The sequence below is a fragment of the Ptychodera flava genome, chromosome 4, assembly GCF_041260155.1.
Source record: "Ptychodera flava strain L36383 chromosome 4, AS_Pfla_20210202, whole genome shotgun sequence".
Taxonomy (NCBI): Eukaryota; Metazoa; Hemichordata; class Enteropneusta; family Ptychoderidae; genus Ptychodera; species Ptychodera flava.
This window is the reverse complement of record NC_091931.1, coordinates 38,764,803-38,786,459: the sequence shown is the minus strand read 5'-3', so window position 1 is coordinate 38,786,459 and position 21,657 is coordinate 38,764,803. Positions and strand designations below refer to the sequence as shown.

The window sequence follows — 21,657 nt, the reverse complement described above, 5'->3', positions numbered from 1 at the left end:
AAGAGTTTTAGCTGATATAAATACATGAACAAATTATACGAGACATATATTCCCAGCATACGATCGGAAGACACAGTCTGGAAATGCTTGTGATCATTTTGTAGTTCAAAGGTTACAGAGTAACATAACAGAACATCACTTCTCATCACACAAAGGCTCAGCCACGATCCGCGGCTCAGGTTTATGTTCGTAAAAACGCGAGATCGCTATGTCGTCAAAAGCCAAGAAAGCTCCCCCTCGACCAAAAGTGAAAAAGGCAGATCTACCGCCCGAGCTAGAGAATCAGTTTATTCTACGAATGCCACAGGTACGTTACCGAGGCCGAGATTTGCGTTCAAAGCAGAAACTCCACTTCAGTCTTCACCCGTACTACTAGCTCTACACATGGAGCTAGAAACGTTTCTAGCTCCATGCTCAACAGCACTGTACCACTCACTCCTGGTCTTACTTACTGACCGCCGACTGCAGTCAGGAATTTAACCTTACAATTACCGTAATTAGTCGATATCTCAATACCAAAGACCACTGCTTTACTCACAATGCCTATTAAAGTCGTGTCTCAGAGGGGGTCCTACTAATTACTGCCCGTGACTGCCCGTAGCTGCCCGAGGAGCAAGTAGGCCAAATTTCGCCCATTTTAACACTAGGCCAATAGGTTCAGTTTATATCATGCCAAGCCAACCAAAAATATCATTGATTTGGCGTTTTCTGTAGCGGTTTTAGAACCCGAAAGACGCCGGGCTTTCAACGAGAAAGACGTCTCCAACTTGATTGAGAGATCATACCATTCAGTGCAAGGGGTGGTAGGCTGTCCGGCTGTACGCGCTCGGCGAGGTTATTGTGCCACCTCTCGGACTGAATGGTATGATCTCACTATCAAGCTGGCGACGTCCTAAAGACCGACGTCTTCCGTGTTCCTAAACTGCCGTAGAAAACATCAGGTTAACGCCAAATCAATGATATTTTTGGTTGGCTGGGCATGATATAAACTGAACCTATTAGCCTAGTGTTAAAATGGGCGAAATTTGGCCCACTTTTTCCTCGGGCAGTGCTCGGGCAGTCCTCAGGCAGCTACGGGCAGCTACGGGCAGTCACGGGCAGTAATTAGTAGGACCGCTCAGAGGTGTCATAAATATGGAAGATGTTATTCGCCCTTCAACGGTGCGGATCAGAAATGTAAATTTCTTATTCACCCTGCAGTGGTGTGAATAAGGAATATAAAATTTCTTATTCACTCTGCAGTGGTGCAAATAAGGACTGTACTGTAGATTTCTTATTAGCCCAGCAGCAGTACGAATATAAGAGCTGCAAACTTGTAGCTCTACGGTGAGGCGGTCAGTGAGTTTGGTTTTTGCGACCTCGCTCACTTGTAGAGCTTCAATGCCGAAGGCCCTGTAGAGTTCAAAATAAGCGCACCGCACATGGTGCGGGATTTGGGTGTGAAATTCCACATATTTACTGCATTTGGTCGTACCGATTTATCACTACTGAAGACTAAACACTATACTACACTAACCTTCTCATTTATGGGGTTTGGTATTTGTTCAAACACGTTGATCGCATTCCATAAACATTGAGCATGGGGCATTCCTGTTTCTGGGAGCTGCCATTACAGGAATTTGGTAATGGCAGCTCCCAGCTCCGAGCCAATAGTTTGTGTAATTATATGTCTGAAGATTAATATAATGATGGGTAGAAGTTCATATATATGTCATTGACAGTATTTTTATTCAGCAAATCAACAGCAGGTTGGACTGTGAATTACTACACTTTAGAGTTTCAATTCAAGACAGACAAGTTCTTTCTTCCGCTTCATATCCCAACAGGAGAGAGCTGATAGTTTGAAGAAAATGATACAGTCTGGGAACCTGAATCTGAAAGACAAACTGTCCATTGAGTTACAAGGTGAGTTACATGGTGGGACTATCTTGTGAAAAGGAATTTCCATAAATGCATGGTTTACATAAGTAAGCACATTAAGCACATTGATAATCACATTGTATTATGAAAGTGCAGCATTTATAGGTAGGGTGAACTCATATGTCGAAGCAGAATCATTCTGTAATGAGATGCGAGAAAAGGATGGCAGCCACACTACACTTGGAACATTAAATGAGACCACCGGGACATAGACAGCAATGATTTAGCAGAAGACAGACACCAACATAAGAGTGTAAATATTCCATCAATCAACACGAACTGAAAAGATTATTTTGAAGACAAATTGTTTTCCTCGCGAGACAAATCCAACAACAATTGTTGCATTGCTTTTTACACTCACAAAAACATAGCGGGACATTTGTTCCCCAGATAAATCTGCAAAGGTGTTATTCAACATTTCATTCCATGTATCATTATGACTGTAATGAATGGTTCTCTTGTAATACAGACAGCCAAAATCTTAACAGTTATAAATAAAAAATATTATGAAATAATATGCTTATTCATGATTTGTTACTCCAGCTGATGGTAGGCATGGCACTGTTCGTCTTGAGGGAGATGCGTATGCAGCCAAGGTAAGTGAGTGAGTGAATTCCCTACCTGGGGAAGTCAGCATAAGCTGTGTTTATATATATGAGCTCACAAATATTACTACAGCCGTCAATTCTTCATTTAATCTCCATACCAGTGCATTAAAGTCTTGTCTTCAAATTTCTGTGTTTGGTATCTGTGCCAGAAAAGGTGAATTTCGTAATGGTAGCTGTTATAATACGAATGCAAAACACTCAACAATGGTCTTACTAATGATTCTACTTGATTTTAATTTTATTCTGCAGCACAAGTCGTTTAAAGTAATTTTCTAATGATGACTGATTTCAACAAAAATCATCATTATTTTGTCATCATTTTGGAAAAAATAGTTTTCCACTTGCATAGTTTACAAGTTTACACGTAATATCCAGGCCATGGCTGAGCAGTGAAAAGTGAAATTAGCACTTAGTACTTGATACAGAAGAACATCCTCAGGCTGTAAACTGTAATTGTGTTTGATTGAGAATCAAATACCTAGACTCTTATATTCTCATCTTTCATACCAGGTGAATGTATTACACCACAATTAAGCATTTCAGTTCATTACTATTTTAAAGGTTATAGCTCATTCTGTCAAACATGACAGTGAATCAGTGTCTGTTATTTGAAATTGACATGCATCTATTTCCAGTTGGTAGATCTGCCGTGTACCATAGAGTCCCACAAGACTACGGACCGGAAAACATTCTACAAAACAGCTGATATTGCACAGGTATGTGGGTCGAATGGCTTTGTTATCACTTCTGTATACATGCAACATTTGGATATGCTTTCTGCCAGTTTGGTACATACAGCGGTTGACTCCCAGTGAAAGTTGCTAATTTTGTACCGTACACACCCTTTGCTGAATGTCCTGGTGCACGCAGTGTTTTTCCACTATTGACCTCAAACACCCTGATCTCTAGTCAAAGTCCTGATGCACACTGAATATTGAAATTCATTGCAAATCCAGATGTGTTCTTATAAGCTGAATCAATCATCAAGCAGAAATGATGGGCAAAATGCACTCAATAGTCTATCGTATGAGATTGTATTAACCCTTTGAACGCCAAAGTCAATTTTTGTTGCCCTTATAAAATATACCTCAGTCAATTTTTTGTCAGATTTTTGCTAAAATTTTTATAAAAAACTGTGGCCAATGAAATGTTGTGTCCATTTTGGTCCAACATTATAAAAAAATACAGAAAAGTTCATAAAAATTGGTAAAATGTTGCACTAAAATTTTGGTGGGTGAAAATACAGCACTCAAAGGGTTAAACATGCTGATATGTATTTGACATTTGAATTTTTTCAGAATGGAAAGATACTGAGTAGATAGACTAATGTACGCCAATCAAATGTAATGTGTGATCTTTCCTGTCAACTCTTTCTCTTTCCAGATGCTGATATGTACGACAGATGAACCAGATCCTGTACCAGAAGAAGACGAGTTACATCCAAAGAAGAAAGAGAAACTAGAAAAAAAATTTCAGTGGAATCACGGCAGTAAGTAACAAACCCTCTGTTGGATTTTTATAATCCAAATGTCTACAGTGTGTATTTACTGCCATGGGAAACATGGTGTTCAAAATTGTAATGCTGGAAGAGAGATTGAAAGAAATGTTGTAAAGGAATCGCGAGAAAATTGACTGTTTGACAAGAAAGGGGATTACATGACGTGTCTTCCCGCCATTCATTCCTTCAAATTTTGCAGCTCTGCTGTAAAACTTAGAATTTTGCAGGTCTGTGGTGATTGAATTATAATCAAAGAATCATTTATGGTTTGAACAATATTGCAAACTTGATTAAAGTTGTACTTTGAGCTTACTACATTCATAAATTATTTCTGTTTAACCACACCTGTATGCACTGTGGTGTCAGAATTGTGGGGTTAGATTTCTAAGGAAAGATTGCATGTGTGTTCAATCAAGATCAGAAAGTAGGAGAGTTATCCAGGAATTGAAGTAATAATTTGAGCCCAACCACAGGCCAGTATACACAATATTCGGGTTGAGTGGGCGATATATGTGTATACTAGCAGCACAAATTGAATAGCAAGTGCTATATGTCTGTATGCCAACGAGAGATTTCATGCAAACAGTACCACTGAAAGATCCCCCTTTCGATGGTACTACTTTGTACTTCCTTTCTCTTCAGGGAATGTAATGTGTGACCTTCAGTACCAGATCCTCCAGCCCACATAAGTGTCATCATGCCTTGCTGCCTGCTTGGTGGCGCTCTTCATGATTCATTCTTCTCATAATTCCTCCAGTGACACATCTGAAAGATAGTGTCCTCCCCATTCAAGTCTCAAGAATATTTCCTGCTCACATAATGAAAATTATATTGTTTAGATATCCTTATAGGAGCAATATTCAATAGCTGTGATAAACTGAACAAAATGTAACTTTTTCAAAAAAGTGAAGATAGAGAATAGTGATAATCAGGAACACAGCAATGTTATAACAGATATGACTATAATTACTTTAAGTTTTATTCAGTTTATCTTTTACTGGTTGTGATTTTACGCATTCTGAAATATTTGCATTTTGAACTTCAGTCATTGACACTCAAAAGTACCTGTGTCTCTGCTCTAATCATCACAGTACGCTGCCATACACACATGGCCCATGCAGACAAATACTTACACCCTTGATGTGGCAATACTAGCACCACAAAGAGGTCAGACCTTTCCACGTTTCATCAGTTCATTGAACATCCTTCATCTCAATAACAGGTAGTTACTAGTTTTCTCCCTGAATTTCAGTAACTCCACCGCTGAAGAATGTCAGGAAAAGAAGATTCAGAAAAACAGCCAAGAAAAAGGTGAGCAAATCCCTGGCTGGACAGATGTATCAGAATTATTGATTTCTCTCATTTGCTTCATGTCTGGTCACGTTGCCATCAACGATTGTTTCTGTTTCTGTTCCATTTGCATGTAAGTGTTATCACTCCTTCATGACTTTTGACAGAATGAATGTCCTTTTTGCAGGAGATATTACAGACCACCCTTTTTTTCACATTTTAAAGTTGGGATACATAGTCTTGTGTAACATTTGTGATGGCCTGTTGATTTGACCAGTAGGGGAGTGGCCACCAGTGAAAGAAATTTTTTTATGTCACTGATAATATCAAAAACTCAATGTTCACCAAAGATAGCTAACACAGTAATTTTCTGTAAAAGTCAAAGGTATTTTAAAAGGACAATACATTACCACACACTATACCTGTTGGATTTGTTCAAGTCACTGGCATGGCTGTTTGATGCACTGTAATTCATCTGACTATCTGTAGTGAACTTTGAGAGTTTGGTACTATCAGTGACTGAAAAAGATTACTACCGGTACATGTACTGTAGGTGCTGTCATACATTATGTTGCAGAGGGCTATGTATAAAGAATTATTGACAGCAAGACAGGCTTTTGTGTGCTGGGTATGACATTTGTTTGGAACAGAAGGAAGGGATTTGTAATACCCTTAGCAGTAGCACCCAGGTGGTTAAAGATGTATCTAACAGTGCCAATACTTTGGTTATGATCTGTTGTGTGTGTCTGTGTCAGTGTCTGTTTGTCTGTCTGTGTTTGTTTGTCTGTCTATTGCATGTCTATGTGTAGGAAGTTAGTGTCATATTTGTTTCAAAATATATTAATGTTTCTAAGGGTGTGGAACTTCTCTGGAAAACTTCTGCAATGAAGTTTTGTTGTCCATTACAGTTGAGAGTGTTTGACATCACCCCATTGTTGTTATATGACAGTATGCGAGATATTTTGCAGAGATCATAACTGTCATGCTAACATACATGTGAGAACATCATTGCCACCAGGGAACTGTGACCTAAACAAACCAACAAACCAAATGTCTGTAAATGTAATTTTGCATAGCATTTGAAGAATATACATTACATCTGTCAACCTTCTAGGGCTTTCTGCAAATTTCACAAAGTTTTTGATCTTCTGTTGTGGGTGATAATTGGTGTGATAATTATTTTTTAATTGGTAATATACTGGATACAGAGGTCATAAACCCTATTCTCTGCTCACTGAAATTTCAATTAAAATGGTCAGAAAGTCAGAAAATGGTCATGAGAAAATATTTTTTAGCAATGTCCCTCAATGCATAAAACAGTTTACAGTAAATGTACAGATTATTATTGACTTTTTTATGTCAAGCAAATATGTGCAAATTTTTTTCACCGTTTTGTAATATGGCCAAAGTGTGTTCCCTGCACTGAAACTGTTCAGTATTAAATATATGTAAGTTATTAAATATCGAAAACAAAACTTTTTATACAGAAAGAGTAGATTGGTTTTTTTTTAATGCAATCAGTTCTATACAGTGGTTAATCAATTGTATACACAAATCAATCAAGCATAAAATACACCGACAAAATACACAAAATACACTGAATGCCAACAGCCAGGATATAAACAATGTGTGGAGTTGCTTTCCCTTTATTGCATAGAAATTATATGTTGTAAAATTGCAAAGACTCCGAAATATACTGTCTTATGAGGTCATAGTTGGTTCCATACCAACTGTTACTATTAATTACAGACAGTTGCATACCTTATAAACTTGGTCAACTGCTGAATGTACAAATGCATATATCCGCAATTAAGGAATATTTTACACAAATCAGAACGTAACGCCAGATTAAAGTTTTGTTCTTTGAAACTGATTTCATCTTCTGTTTAACATTACTAGGGAAATGAAAACTATGTTGTTATACAGACAATAGGTTATTAAGATTTTCTGATCATTGCTTTATTGAAAATATCTTAAACGCTCAATTGGTTAAATTACATTTTCTTGAATATAAATGCCCTTTTGAAAAGAGACAATAAAATTATGGAATCTCATAATATTGTATATCAAAATATATAATTCACTATGTCTTCATGAAAATTGAAAGTTCACACTTCAAATTGAGTATGTTTCAGTGATTTAAGGGACAAGAATCGCAGAGAATTCATTACATGAAAGGGTCCAATACTTGTCCTGGAACTGTAGATATTCAATGAAAAGTACTGTTTGTTGACAGAGTAAATTACTTGGCTTTATTTTTTAGTTATTTAATATTCTATTCCAATCTTCGTGACAAATACAGTCAAGAATACTAGGGAAAGTATACATTGGAAAGAAGGCATGTTTTCTATAGAGTTTCCTGTCATTCCAAATTCATTTTTGATGTCAGGATCAGGAAAATGACATTGTCATTAGTTTTTGTCCCTCATTACACACTTACTTCATCGACTGTGGTCGAGGTGGTGGAATTTTCTGCTTCACTGTCTCTGGTTGTACCTGAATTGTGGTGGTTTGACATTTCTTTTTGCACAATTTCCTCAACTGTTTGTTTTATAGTACTGTTAGGATCATAGTAGGCTTCTGTACGTTTCATGTAAATACCTATGATTCTCGGAGCAAGACCAACTACAGCTGTCATCAATGTTGCTATCATTGGCTCTTGCTCAAAAGAGAAAATAACATAGGCAATGAACATGACTACAAAACTCATCATCAAAAACTTACCAACAGCCAACATGAATTGGTGTCGGACAGGATGCATTTTTTCACAGATGATGTGAAATAATTCATTATTAATAGAGTCTCGCCTTTCCATTTCTTTGGTGAAAGGCACTTTTCTGAGCAACAGTACTTGGTCTGTCTCAGCTTCCTTAGATTTGTGTTTTTCCATCTCATCAGATTTAAAATCTGCTTGTCTCTCCAATTCATCTAGTACCTTAAAAGTAACATTTTTCAAATTATTGTAGTATTCCGTAAATTCTCTGTAGATGCTTATCATATAGGAGACTACCAGGATGATTAGAGTGAGGTAGGGGCTCAACATATCAATGTTCAAGGTTATTCCAGCGATGACAAAAGCACCTGCTTCAGCAAGTACACAAAGGTCAAAAAACAGCATTACCGCAATGAAATATACAGTGAAGAAAGTTAGCACTGTGGGAATCACATCTCTCCACTTGCTGTGATACTTTAAGAGAAAACCAAGCCAAATCCATGGCATAAATGGAATAAGGATTATGTATACAATGAACTGGAAACTTGGGCAGTCAAAGATTTTCTTTAAGCAATATAATTGAGAGTGGTAGCCAAGAACTACATAATTGACATAGATATGATCATCAGATGAGGAGGAAAATCTATCGTCTTCAAAGTCTATAAAATATTTATAAATTTGTTCAATGATCCTTGAAAAATTATCTTGCTCTCCATTTGAAGTGCTACTTTTAGGACATGACTGTTTGTGCACCAAGCATACTGCATAGCCTAGTAATCTATTCTTAATAAAGATGACAAAAATGAACAATACCACCGAGTAGCCCACGAGGATGCCCAACATTTTCATTGGATCTGTGAGTAGCAACTGGAAATTTATGTATTGAGGTTTACGACTGGCAAACTGACACCATGCCTGAAGTTCAAGCATTTCGTCATTAGAATGAAAATATAAGGACTCAGCAAAAAAGAAATACAGCCAGGCACAGCAAGGGACAATCACACAATAAAAGAAAAGGAGTAGGAGTGTGATACATCTTTGGATGCAGGGAGGTTTCTTGTTCCAGCATGTGAGAATGTTTATCAATGAAATGGGTGATTGGTCTCTGGCTATAAGTGAATTATGATTCACAGTAATTTTGTGACCACTGTGAGTGCTTTCATTACCACTTTGATTTCTTTCCAATCCATGAACCTCAAATGTGTGCCATATTCCTGACTCATGTGGGATGATTGACCAGCTGATGAGAGGTATTAATGTCAAAGTCAGAACAACAACAAGAACAATCAGAATGACATGTGCATTGAATAACCAAACTGATTCCTTCAAGTCTTCGCACTGTTGAGTTATGTTCATTCTGTCCTCTACACTGTCTATACAACAACAAGACGGCATCACCAAATTTTTATCCACAGTGACATGTCTGTAGCACAGGCAGTTTCTCTCTTTACTATCCTCAGCAGCTGTCGTCAGTGTGATGAGAAATTTCATAACAAGTTCTTGTTTACAGTCTGTTGAAAGTTTTGCAATTTTCTCCACATTCGTCTTCTCGGTGAACTCAATTTTCATCTCCTCAGCCCTTAAGTAGAGCAGTCCAAATGAACTATAACACGCTGAAGGTGGTAGCAAAACCAGTGTTTCTCCGTACTGATCGTAGATCCATCTCCATGACCATAGTCCATATATTCCAGTGTCGGTGCTGTTGTACAACAGTGGGTCCATGCCATTGTAATCGGGCATGTCTAGCTGAAATGTCACCAGCTTTGCATGTTTATCTGAAAGGTACCCATTGAATTGACTCACCAAGTCTGTAAATGGCTTTACCGTATGGAGTGAAATCAGCACATTGACAGTGTCATCGTAGCAGTATACGTGAAACATATGGTCAGGTGCAGCATCGGTGACTATATCAATTGAATGGGTGTCTCGAATCGGCTCTTGAGTTAAAACAGATTGGTTGGTAGCGGCTGGACTGGTTGTCACATTCAGAATCTCAGTGCGCATACGTGAAGACCTTGAATCAGTGTACTCGGCGTCTATGTTGTCAGCTGAAACTGAACTTGAGGGCATTTTCCGGTCTTGACCTTGACCAGTGTCTGAGACCAAGTAGTTGCCTGTATGTTGACACTGGACGAGAGCTGCAGAAAGAGCCAGTATAACTGCCAATGCATTCAGTTCCATCTCAAAAGTGTTATGTAGTGTTCCTCCTCGTTTGAATGCTCTGCATCAAGCTGAAGAACAAAGTGGCTGCACTGTGGCAAATCAGTTTTTAAAAGCCATGGTGCATTTGTGATTTATTGTGCTTTGTACGGAGCTGTATGATTTCATGACGACATCTGTCAAAGCTTTGTTTGTCTTGTGAATATCAAAATTACAGAAACAGTTTTATCAAGATTACAGAAATGGTTTGTCTTTCTGTGGTATGTTTAACTTGTGACAACTGTAACAAATACATTACATGTAAGTAAGACTATCTGCAAAGATAAAAATGGTTGCAGATGCCATGTTAAATGAATTTGAACTGGCACAGAAAGAGCAAAAGGCAAAATAGTGATTGTAAAACTTAATAACATGAGATAACAGTGCATTACCAAGTCATTACTAAATCCCAGGGCCACGTCAGCAGTAGTAAGGGAGTTGTCATTATTTACAGCCTGGGGGCTGTCAGAGGAATTTCATTGGAAACTGAAATTTAGAGTACTCCCCTGCCAACCATGATGAATTAGGGTAACCCCCCATCTCTAACACAGAAATTTTGACTGACCCCCCTATACTTAGAAAAGTTAAATATCAATACATGTATTTGTAAAATTTACAAAAATACAGCAAATAGTAAAGACCTTTCAAGTCTTGGTGTACCCTGCTAGATTATCATCGGTTATCTCATGATGGTTGAAGAAGGTGAAACCAACAAAATGAAATTCAAAGTCACAATGAAATGTATATAAAAGCACATGCTGTAACCAGTATCCAGCCATATAGTATTGTTTAATTTGAACGAGTATCATGACAGGGTTTTAACTAAGGCATCTGTCAAAGCAGAATTTGACAGTACAGGGGGGGTAAACATGCGAGAGGCTGAGGGGGAAGTGTCAGAGGGGTTGTCTCCTCTCTTGCATGGAAAATTTTGAGAAATTGATGTGTGCAATGATACAGTCTGGTGGAATAAGAAAGGTATTTTCAATTTTTTTTTTACTGAGTAAAACTGTTAGAACACCGCAAGGGGGAGAGTACAAGAGGGGGGGGGTGTGTCCCCCCCCCCTCCCGTCACATTGAAAATGTGAGATTGATTCGTAAAATAGTGCAATCTGAGAGGTATTTCAATTTATTTTGCACCAAAAATTGAGTACCCCTTCTTTCTCCCCACATTTTGAGCAAGGCCCTTGTAGCTCTAAATTTGTTGAGTGACCGCTCAGATTTCCCCCTTCCGACCGTAAATAATGACAGCTCCCAAATGAAGTACTACAGTTTTCAGATGGAAAACAAAAGCCAGCCCCTGATGACAAGACATATACTTTTCAGGAGCAAAAACAAAGAGGAAAATAAATAAATACTATAATGATGTTGAAATTTTATTTCCAATTGTTCAAGAGCAGAATTTAGAGTACTGGTACCATAGGTAGTTTGGATTTTCCTTAAAAAAATTTTGACAGCTCAAAAAGGAAACACGGTATTATTTAGTTATATCATGAATATTTGTCCTGAGTTATCATTTTTCTGGCATATAATCTGTCAAAGTCACCAAAATTTGTATGAATGGAGGTTAGACACTTTTGCAGTTAAAAATTGGTCCCAATATTTGAATGTAACTTACCTAGTATGTGTGTACTCTACAACTCATTTACGTAAAGCTGTTTATAGTTAAGAAAACTTTATAGTGAGTATTTCTTATCAGCAAGGAAATTAGTTTCACTCTATAATAATGAGACGTTATTGAGATAACTCAGTTCTCATATCTCAGTTAGACAGTAACGCCCTTTGTTATAGATAGGTATATTTCTTCAGTGAATAATATCTTATACTTTGTCAACAAAATTATGGTTTTTATCTACAGTATATAGAGTCACCTGACACCGAGAAGGAAGTAAAGAGACTTTTTAGAGTCGACACAGAAGCCATTGTTGTTCGTATCCTTTTGTTTGTGCTGGTTTTTTGAAGGTCAAAGAGGGTCAAACATGACCGAATCCATTTCAAGCCTCTCTGAAATCACTGCATTCATAGGTGTATACAACAAAGATATAGGTGTCACAGTGTGTACCAGTACATACATAGATGTTAAAATTTATATTGCTGTACCAATTATTTTGATCACCAGATTATATAAAATGTCTTTGACAGTCATGTGACCATAACACTAAGGCAAGCCTATACTACAATTTTGAGTTCACAGCAAGTCTAGTTTACAGTGGCAGTTGATTTGTCAGAGTGTAACATTGTGTCAGTGGCATTCTATCTGATAAAATACCGGTATATGCAGATACAAATTATATTCATGAAATGATTGCAAGTGCATTCATAAATTTTGAACTTTTTCATCTTTACCTATCAGCTTTCTTCAGTGCCTTTCTTGATCAAGGGAAATTGTTTTGACAAGGTGACGGCTACTGTATTTGTTAGTTTCTCCTCTTTTTGTACAATATCGCAAAACGTTGTTTGGAGAAAAAGTTGATGCATGGTGTTCGATCTTCAGCGGAAGCATAGTGTGAAATGGGAAATCAAAATTTTTATACTCAGAAGAACTAAACTACTGAGGAAAAGGTTTCTTAACATTCGTTGTCAAGGATATGAAGTGATAGCTGATGAAGAGGGCAAAGAAGAAATGAAACCGGGCCTACTAGATATTGATTCAAATACCATGTCACCAGCAAACTTATCTGGACCCCAGAGCCTTGGTGAGTACATAATATCACCAGCAAACTTATCTGGCCCTTCGAGTCTAAGTAAGCACACTGTGTCACCAGCAAACTTATCTGCCCTCCCCACCCCTAGCCTTGGTAAGTTGGTAAGTACACAGGTAATGGAGTATACATGAGATTAGCCACAGTACATGTCAGGTTCTGAGGATTATCAAGAATTGAGCTTGTGTAGGATGCAGGCTTTTTTTTGTGTAGCATATGTTAGTGAATAACCACTTGTCTGATTTTTTTTTGCATTGTCAAACAGTCTGCCTTATTTATAAATGCTTTTCATGAGGATTATTCCATATGATTGCCTTATTTATACAATTTGATTACATTTGTCAACAGCTGCAAAAGTATAATTGTGGGCTTTTGAAAGCTGCGGTTTTAATACATTTAGTTACTTTTTTTATCGATTGAAACTTTGGGATTTAGGTTAATCTAACAAGCTTACAGTCAGAAGATTGGGTTTTCCCCTACTTGTGATTGAAGGCTTGAGGGAGACCAAAAATACACTTAATTGACCTTTTCTTGACATCAGCTGACCTGCCACAACTGGCAAGTACCGTTTGTTATCATAGGGTGTGGCAGGTAATCAGTCATCATATTTCACAGTAATCATTTTCGAGTGTGTAATGGGAAAGACCCCTAAGAGCTTTTAAAATAGTAGTGCAAAATCATTAGTTAGCCTGTTAATGTTATGCCCTTTATATCTTTACAATGGCCACTTAGGTGCTGCTTAATTTCATTTCTTCTGTAGTTTTGTACCAAGATTAACCCCTTGACTACCTTGAACGCCGGATATATCCGGCGCCATTTTGAATTACCATATACCTTTAGTGCCGGAAATATCCGGCACAGTTAAATAGGTGTATTTGCTTTGTGTTTGTCCCTAAAATCCCGTAATTTCGGCATCGGCACACAGCGCGACCAAGATAAATGTATTCCGACCTGGCCTGAATGTGATTGCACTCCCGTACGTCCGAGTATGGCCAAAATCCGGAAGCAAATGTCATGACCCATGACCTCGACCCTAAAAGGTCAAGCTGATCACAGAAGCGTCGTGCTGATTGTTTAAAGTTTTCAGAAGCTGGTTGATTTCATTTACTTGCAAGATTTTTATGGTTTGTTTTTTTTTAATGAAATGAAATGTTTATTTATTGAAAACAAATGATTAATATGTAAATATGTTCTATTAACAGCAATATTCTGTGAATGAAACTGGAGGAAATATAATTTTTTACTATAACCCAGTGAAATTTTATAGTAGCCATACTGTCAATATGACTGGCCACATGACTGGTCATGTAATTGGTCATGTGATATGTTGTTCCCTAAAATGTATTTTAAATATTGTCAATTATTTTTTGATAAATCATAACCATTTTAGATGCATGTTTCTGCAAGGAAGACATAAAGAAGGTATTTACAAATAAAATGTGTTGATTTTCAAATACAGAATTATGTCAGATGCTGATGTTTGTGGTTCATTTACTCTGCCTTTTATGAGAAAATTCTTAAACAGGTACACCTATAAATAACGTAAAGGGTAGTTATTATTACATATATGTAAAGACAATGCCATGAAAATTGCAACTGTATTCAAATTTGAGTCATTTTATGGATTCAAAACAAGTCCTGATGCTTCAAATATTCTTTCCCAGCATATTCTTTGCCAACTATGGTCACATGATGAGTCATGTGACCAGTCACGTGACCTGAAAATACAAAACTTATGTATGAGAAAGTGGGAAATTTCATGCTGATTCAGAAAATATATGGTTTATTGGTACCTACTTAATTTTTACTCTATGCAGTGTTGTTGCAATGACCACACCCCAGATTTTATCAATATTTACATAAGGGGCCTGGTATATAGAAATACATTGGCCTTGGTAGTCGAGGGGTTAAGTAAAATGGTTTACAAATTGACCAGGTGCTAGCCACCAAGGTTTATTTTTCATTCTTTGTACCTGCCAATGTGATTATGAAAGAGTATTATGCGGTCTGAAAAATTCTCTTCTCACATGCTACCAATTTTACACTTTTGTGTCTGAGTTTACACCGTTTATCTGGTTAAGACAGTGTCAAGATAATGCTTTGGAAAGTCAGCCATGAGTCTTTCCACAATTCTGTCAGTTTGCTATTTCAATGTATCACCTGTGAAAAGTGAATGTTATTTCAGCTGTGCGGCTATGAGTTCATCAAGATACCTTCCATTGTGACCAATATTAATCATTTCAATGCCGTGCACTGTATTTCAACCCAGCTGAACACGATGAGCTCCGAGAAATCTTCCAAGACATCAGCAGCTCAGAGAATGAGGACGAAGACGTTAACATTATGGATTTTGATGACAATGAAGACGGTGCAAGCAGCAGCCAACAGATTCTAGATGACAGTAATTTAAGTCAGCAGTCGGCAGTCAGTGAAGACATGCAACAATCTAATCAGCAAGGTACGCAATCAATCAATCAATCAATCAATTAGCGGCTAAGCCAATCAGTGAAAAGAATCTGCATTGAAATGAAATTCTTTCTAAAAGAGGGAAAGAAGCGATACCTATTAGGTTGATCTTTATATTTCTTAACAGTGTCTGCTCTACTTTATAACATTTGTTATCAGTAAACCAGATGTGTATTTCCCAGTTCAGATATTATTAAAAACCTGTAATGCATAGTATTTCCACTGAGTGTTTTAGATCAAGCAGAAAAGCCCACCGTAAGGTAGCTCTACACTACATGGTAAGTCAGTAGCATCCTCATCGATAAATGAGCACCGAGTGAGTTCCTATAGGAGACAGATGGCTAATGTAACTATCTTCTCATTACGAACCCAAAAACTTTACTCTGCAATTTATTGCAATTATTCATGAGGCTTCTGCTAAATGACTGTCTGTTTCCAGGGTGAAAGACAGCTTACGTGGTGCAGTACAAGTATGTAAAAAACAATTTCTTTTCTTCCACTGTAGAACTGATGACAAAACTGGATGAACTTGAACAAGAAATTGAGGCTCTGCAGGACAGGCAGAGAACACAGGAAGAAGCCATTGCAAATGTTGAAAATCCTGCGTTAAAAGTGAGTGATTTGATTCATGATCCAATCATATCGAATTTAAGTATCAAAAGATAAAATGAAAAGCTTTACTTGACGACAGGGGAGTGCTGTTCAGTAAAATTAAAATAATTGTATCCATTTGCAGTCCAGAAATCATTTTGTTAAAGCCACTGCTACTCAGTTAATGATCAAAAGAATAGACACTACTCAATGCAGGACAGACAGTATGTGAACAAAGAATCCCAGAATTCAAATCCATGAGAGGAGGATGAGTGGACCATGAACGCACAATGAAGAGATGTAAGGTGTCTTTAGAGGAGTTTGTGACCCCATCCTACAGGGACAACTCATGTGTCCCCTGCCATTGATAAATCTAAAAGTGATAAAAAGGCAATGGTCACGTTTCATTGACTGTCAATCTGCTGTCTTCTGTGTCAGAAAATCATCATGTAACTAGCTTGTGATACATGCATAAAACAACATTTTCATGTGGAGACCAATTTTACTCTTGAAAAACCTTGTATCGTGAACTCCGTTTTCCAACAATAATGACAAAAACTTTCATTTTAATGGCAATGGATGCATCTTTTCTAATGATTATACTTTTCCACAAGATTTGGATCTGACTTTTCCAGAAGATGCAGGATGTGTATTAAGTCCAATATGTAAATTGAGTAAAATCTATGGTAAAACACATTACAAGCTACTTGTGCTACGTTGTTCTTTACCATGAAAAATGGTGGCAGTTGGAGTTCACTTATCTCAAATATCAAAGACATGGATCTTCTCATGCCACTTTCAGAGTAAAACAGCAACTAAGCATTTACTGGGGCACAGGCCATGTTTAAAAAATCATCTCCAACTAAAAATTTTTCCCTTCTTTGCCATTCTTAGCAACGTTTTCAAGAAGCTTTGGCCAGGATACGAGAGGAGGAACAGAAGAAACAGACAGAGGTAATTGAATGTGTGACATGTCAAAGTATCGCATTCTTAAGATATGAACAACATGCTCTTCTACCCTTTTTGTATACTGCATCATGGTGTTATCATGCTATATATTGATGTTTTGTGCGTGCGTCTTTATGTTTATCCAGATGGCTATCTGTAAGGTGATCTACCAGTATAAGGTTATCTATAAGGTTATAGGGTTTATCTATTGGTAGCCTTGTGCACGCTGCTATACACATCTGGTGTTTTGTGTGTAGACGAATGTACCTATCTGTCTGTATTGACGTGTATATTTGTCATATGGTATGTGTATGTGTGTATGTGTATCTATGTCACACCTTGTGTGAATATTTCTGTACTTTTTTGTGCATACCTTTTGCAAATGCACAAGTTTCAACCAGGCAAAGTCCATGCAGAGTGGATGCATATACAGCAACATATTCCGTATCTGAACTCCACAATGTGTGTTGAACCATTGGCATTACAGGAAATATACATACTGCAGTGTTCTCCACAGCTTAGAAAATCAGAGGGGCGGCCAATTTACTTAACAATGCATAATTTGCATATTCTTTTGTTGTGAAAATGTATTCTTTTGTGCAGTTATTAGCATATGAATAGATAGCTCCAAAAACAGAGGGGTGGCCCACCCCTAAAAATCCCCTTGTGGAGAACCCTGTACTGTCTGAATTGAGGAGTTTTTGTCGTTCATCAGCTAGTAAACACTGACTGATCTCTATAAATCACCATAAAACAGAACAGGATTGTGCATGATACAAATTATAGACACATTACGCAACACAAAGCAAATCTGCCTATAATGTCTAGTTGATTGAAAAGATATTCACTCTATTGAAATATAACCATATTGCTTGTGAAGTTAAAAAACCAACAAAATAAACAACCTTACAATTAATGCTGTCCTGAATGAAACTCAGGGTGACATACTGTAGAGAAGTGCCTCTTGTTTCATTGTTATGAAATCCTAGACATACATCTAAAACTGGCTTAGTGAGTTAAAGTCAACATTCTGTGGCATTCCTATCACTCCCAGTATATGCTATATTAGAATGTTTTACACAATTGGTTGCTATTACTCCCTCTCTCACATTACTGTCCCAGTATATGCTATATTAGAATGTTTTACACAATTGGTTGCTATTACTCCCTCTCTCACATTACTGTCTGTTTCCTTTGTTTTTTTCAGTATGATCAGTTAAAATCCAAGCTGTCATCATGACATAAGATGAGTGTTACCAAATGATGTGGCTACGATCAACAGAGAAGATGAGTAAAGATACTTTGGACAAGTCAATTTAATTCAAGCCAAACTGATCAGTGTACATCAGATAGGTTGAATTTTCATCCCGTGAAGAAAAAAAGACAAGGCTACGGTGTTTCATTGAAGACACATGCATCATGTCTCTAATGTGTCAGATGCCTTCAGCAAAATAAAAAATTAACACAGATATCATGCACTCCGTAGTCTTTTAGAACATACCTCCATTCCACTTTGATTGTTCAAAGCCAGTGTGTTAGTAAGTAGCACGATTTGTAACAGTTAGTTTTACCTCTCTCAGTCTTTGACACGCAGTTGCATACAGCACCACCACTGTCCGTGAAGTGAAATATTTTTACCTTTCTGTTACTTTCTGGTCATCACAAATAGAGTTGAAAGTTGCCAAAAAAATGAGATTTTTTTAGATTTAAACAAGACTTTGCTCGGAGAGGAAAAGTCAATATGCAAAACTCAAAGCATGAAAATTTCTAAGGTAGTAAAATGCTTCAGAAAAGAAGGATTTTATTTTTCTAAAACTTTCCTTAATGAAACTTTCAACCGCACTCTTACCAAATCTAGCATCAGGGTTCACCACACAAATTTTGGTTCTAAAGAAACCGATATTTGAAATTCAAAATGGATTCTGTCCCCTTGTTGCCCTATGAGGGAAAATTACATTTTCAATTTTCACAAAAAAAGATGCAAAATTTCACTTATTTGAAAAGCTTCAAAAGGAGCCCTACAAGTGGTAGACTAGAAACATTCTACAAAAGATCAAGGGTCTGAATATCTGCACTCAAAGGGCATTCTACCATAGTATAGAGATGGACAGGGGCATTCTACCATAGTATAGAGATGGACAGGGGCATTCTACCATAGTATAGAGATGTACAGGGGCATTCTACCATAGTATAGAGATGTACAGGGCATTCTACCATAGTATAGAGATGGACAGGGACATTCTACCATAGTATAGAGAATGTACAGGGACAAGGACAATTTTCAAGCTACTGAAGTGGCAGGCAAACTTATCCCCTCACATTATAGTGGTGTTTTGTTGAAAACGACAGGGATTTTAAAGAATACCAGCGTCTCTTTACTACAGATACTTGTATGATACTGGCTGTTTGTGAAGGACACAAGGACTGATGAGGCATACCAAGATTCTTTGTGATGTTGCTTGGCAGTTGTCACAGGTGCTGTATAAAACTACCAGACTTGTTTTGCTGCCATCCTCAACTATCTCTACATGTCATCAAGGGGAATGACAAACACTGAACATTTTTACAAGCAATTTTAACAATACTCAAATTTATCTCAAATATTTTATTTCTCTCAAAGAAAATTGATCACACCTACCATGGTCACATATTAAGATACTAGAGAAGAACGCCATCATTCTAATCAGCAAGCGGATATTTTTTCATTGTTCTATAAAAACCGAAAAATCATCAGTAGTGTCTTGAGCAAATCCGAGCAAGTATTGATACATATTATGCAACAGTACCATTTTATTTATTTTTCTGAAGCAGTTGTTGTTGCATAAAGAATGAAATTGATAATGTTAAACAAAATACTTCTGTTAAGAATATTTCTAAGAGTAACATTGTTGACTCTTTCTGCAATTTTTGTAATATTTGTGACATTTATTTCGTCTTGGTGTGAAATAAAAAGTCTCACTTTGTGCAAGTGTGTGTGGTTACCGGTACAGCTTTTGATGTGAGAGTCTACGTTGTTATTTCCGACTATTTCTTCAGACGTTGTCATGGAGAACAATGAGCGTGACGTATGAAGTTACTGGGGTACAGAGTCAAATTGGCTCTTGTCAAGAAACTATTTACGGTTTTTTCTTTTGAAAAAATTGTGCAGTAACTAAGTTATACTAGTCCTGGCTCTAAATGAAATTACTTCACAAAGGTCTTTCTCAAACCAACTGTTCTCCTTTTTTGTGTAACACATCTGTGAAGTTAACCACTCGAAATGCATGAGGCAATTAATTATACTCTTAATCATATGTTGTGAATGAGAGAGCCACACCGCCGAGAGATGGAGAAGAGAAGTATGCAGAATTGCTGCAGAAATGGGAGCAATGCAAGTTCATCTTACTTCGATGGAGGAGATTGTTGATAGGAACATATGGACGGACAGTGATAAAATAGTTATCTTATTCATATTCTTCGGGGCTCACATAATGACAACGAAATGCATACACAGTGGAGTGCGGAAATGTACAAAGTATTATGAAACTATCCCTTTGTTTTACCTCCCTAGTAAGAGTAATTAACAACAGATATTTGTTAAGCTATTAAGGAACATTATTCTTGTTAACTCTCTCAACAAAATTTAAAACTTGCGTTCAGCACATTTTACTCTGGATTGAAAACTATTCCAAAATTTTGTTGCTTTGTAACGAAAGCTCCTCATACTGGAGCTAGGGTAACACCGTTGAGCATAAAAATTACATTTAGATGTGGAGCGTTTATGATAAGTTTACTTTGGAAAGTGAACAAATTACAATTAACTTAAGTAACAAGGTGCTTTAAATGACAAACATTTACAAACTGAAACAGCAAGAAAATAAAAAAGAATCGTTGTCTGACTGATAATACATTAATACTAGTGGAAAAACTGCTGAAGGAAAATTACTGGCAAATTCAGATAGAATACGCAAGGCTCTCTTCTGCAAAAGTAATACCCTGTATAGATAATTCTGTGCTAGACCATAATACAAAGTAATACGATTCCCTCGGGGAATACATGGAAGAAGACGGCGAATGAGGACTACTATGTAATTTGTCTATACAGTTGTTTTGTGATAATTTTGCATTAAGCAATGCACCTAAAATGGATCAATAGTCTACTTGAGATATTTCAGTACTGGAAATACGCATATAACAGGCATAAAGACTACTCGCGCTTGTACGTTGTTATGTAGGTAATTTTCCCCCACCCATGACCTGATTTTAATTAGGCCAGAACATTTCGTAAGGTCACTCTCCTCCATGACCTTGAATTCACTTAGTCATGTTTAGAACTTTCTGGAAATTTAATTAGTCGTGTTTACTACAAGTGAAGATATTTGTGAACAGTAATTAGCATATCAATAGGAAGTTCTAGATTGTTCTTATACTCTCTTATATGACCATTTAAGTATAAATACCAGAGCGACACTGTTTTTCAGTCAGACATTTGGGATTGCGTCACTGACGTTACTTCAAAACTTTGGGATCACTCAAGCAGTAATAATTTCAAGACTTTTCAAGACATTCACTGCCACGCTGGATTTATTCTGTGGACTTTGCACGGACCAACCTCAAGCCTGCTAGCCAAAGGACTGCTCACTTATCGGTCTGTCTGACTCAACTCTGGAGCTTTGTGCCATCCCAGCTGAGATACGTAGTCTGTAAACTTTTACAGTTTGTACTTAATCCCTTGACTTAGTGATT

The 21,657-nt window shown here is 37.1% G+C and overlaps 1 protein-coding gene across 1 annotated transcript; it reads left to right on the top strand.

Moving 5' to 3' along the window:
- The first annotated feature begins 105 nt into the window (after nt 1-105).
- LOC139131700 (transcription initiation factor TFIID subunit 7-like) lies at nt 106-18,409 on the top strand. Its single transcript, XM_070697884.1, has 12 exons — nt 106-307; nt 1,827-1,905; nt 2,464-2,516; nt 3,164-3,244; nt 3,912-4,017; nt 5,279-5,337; nt 12,084-12,156; nt 12,811-12,921; nt 15,197-15,385; nt 15,899-16,005; nt 16,879-16,938; nt 18,140-18,409. The coding sequence occupies exons 1-12, from the start codon at nt 209-211 to the stop codon at nt 18,170-18,172; spliced, it is 1,050 nt and encodes a 349-aa protein (XP_070553985.1). The 5' UTR covers nt 106-208; the 3' UTR covers nt 18,173-18,409.
- The last annotated feature ends 3,248 nt before the right edge of the window (nt 18,410-21,657 follow it).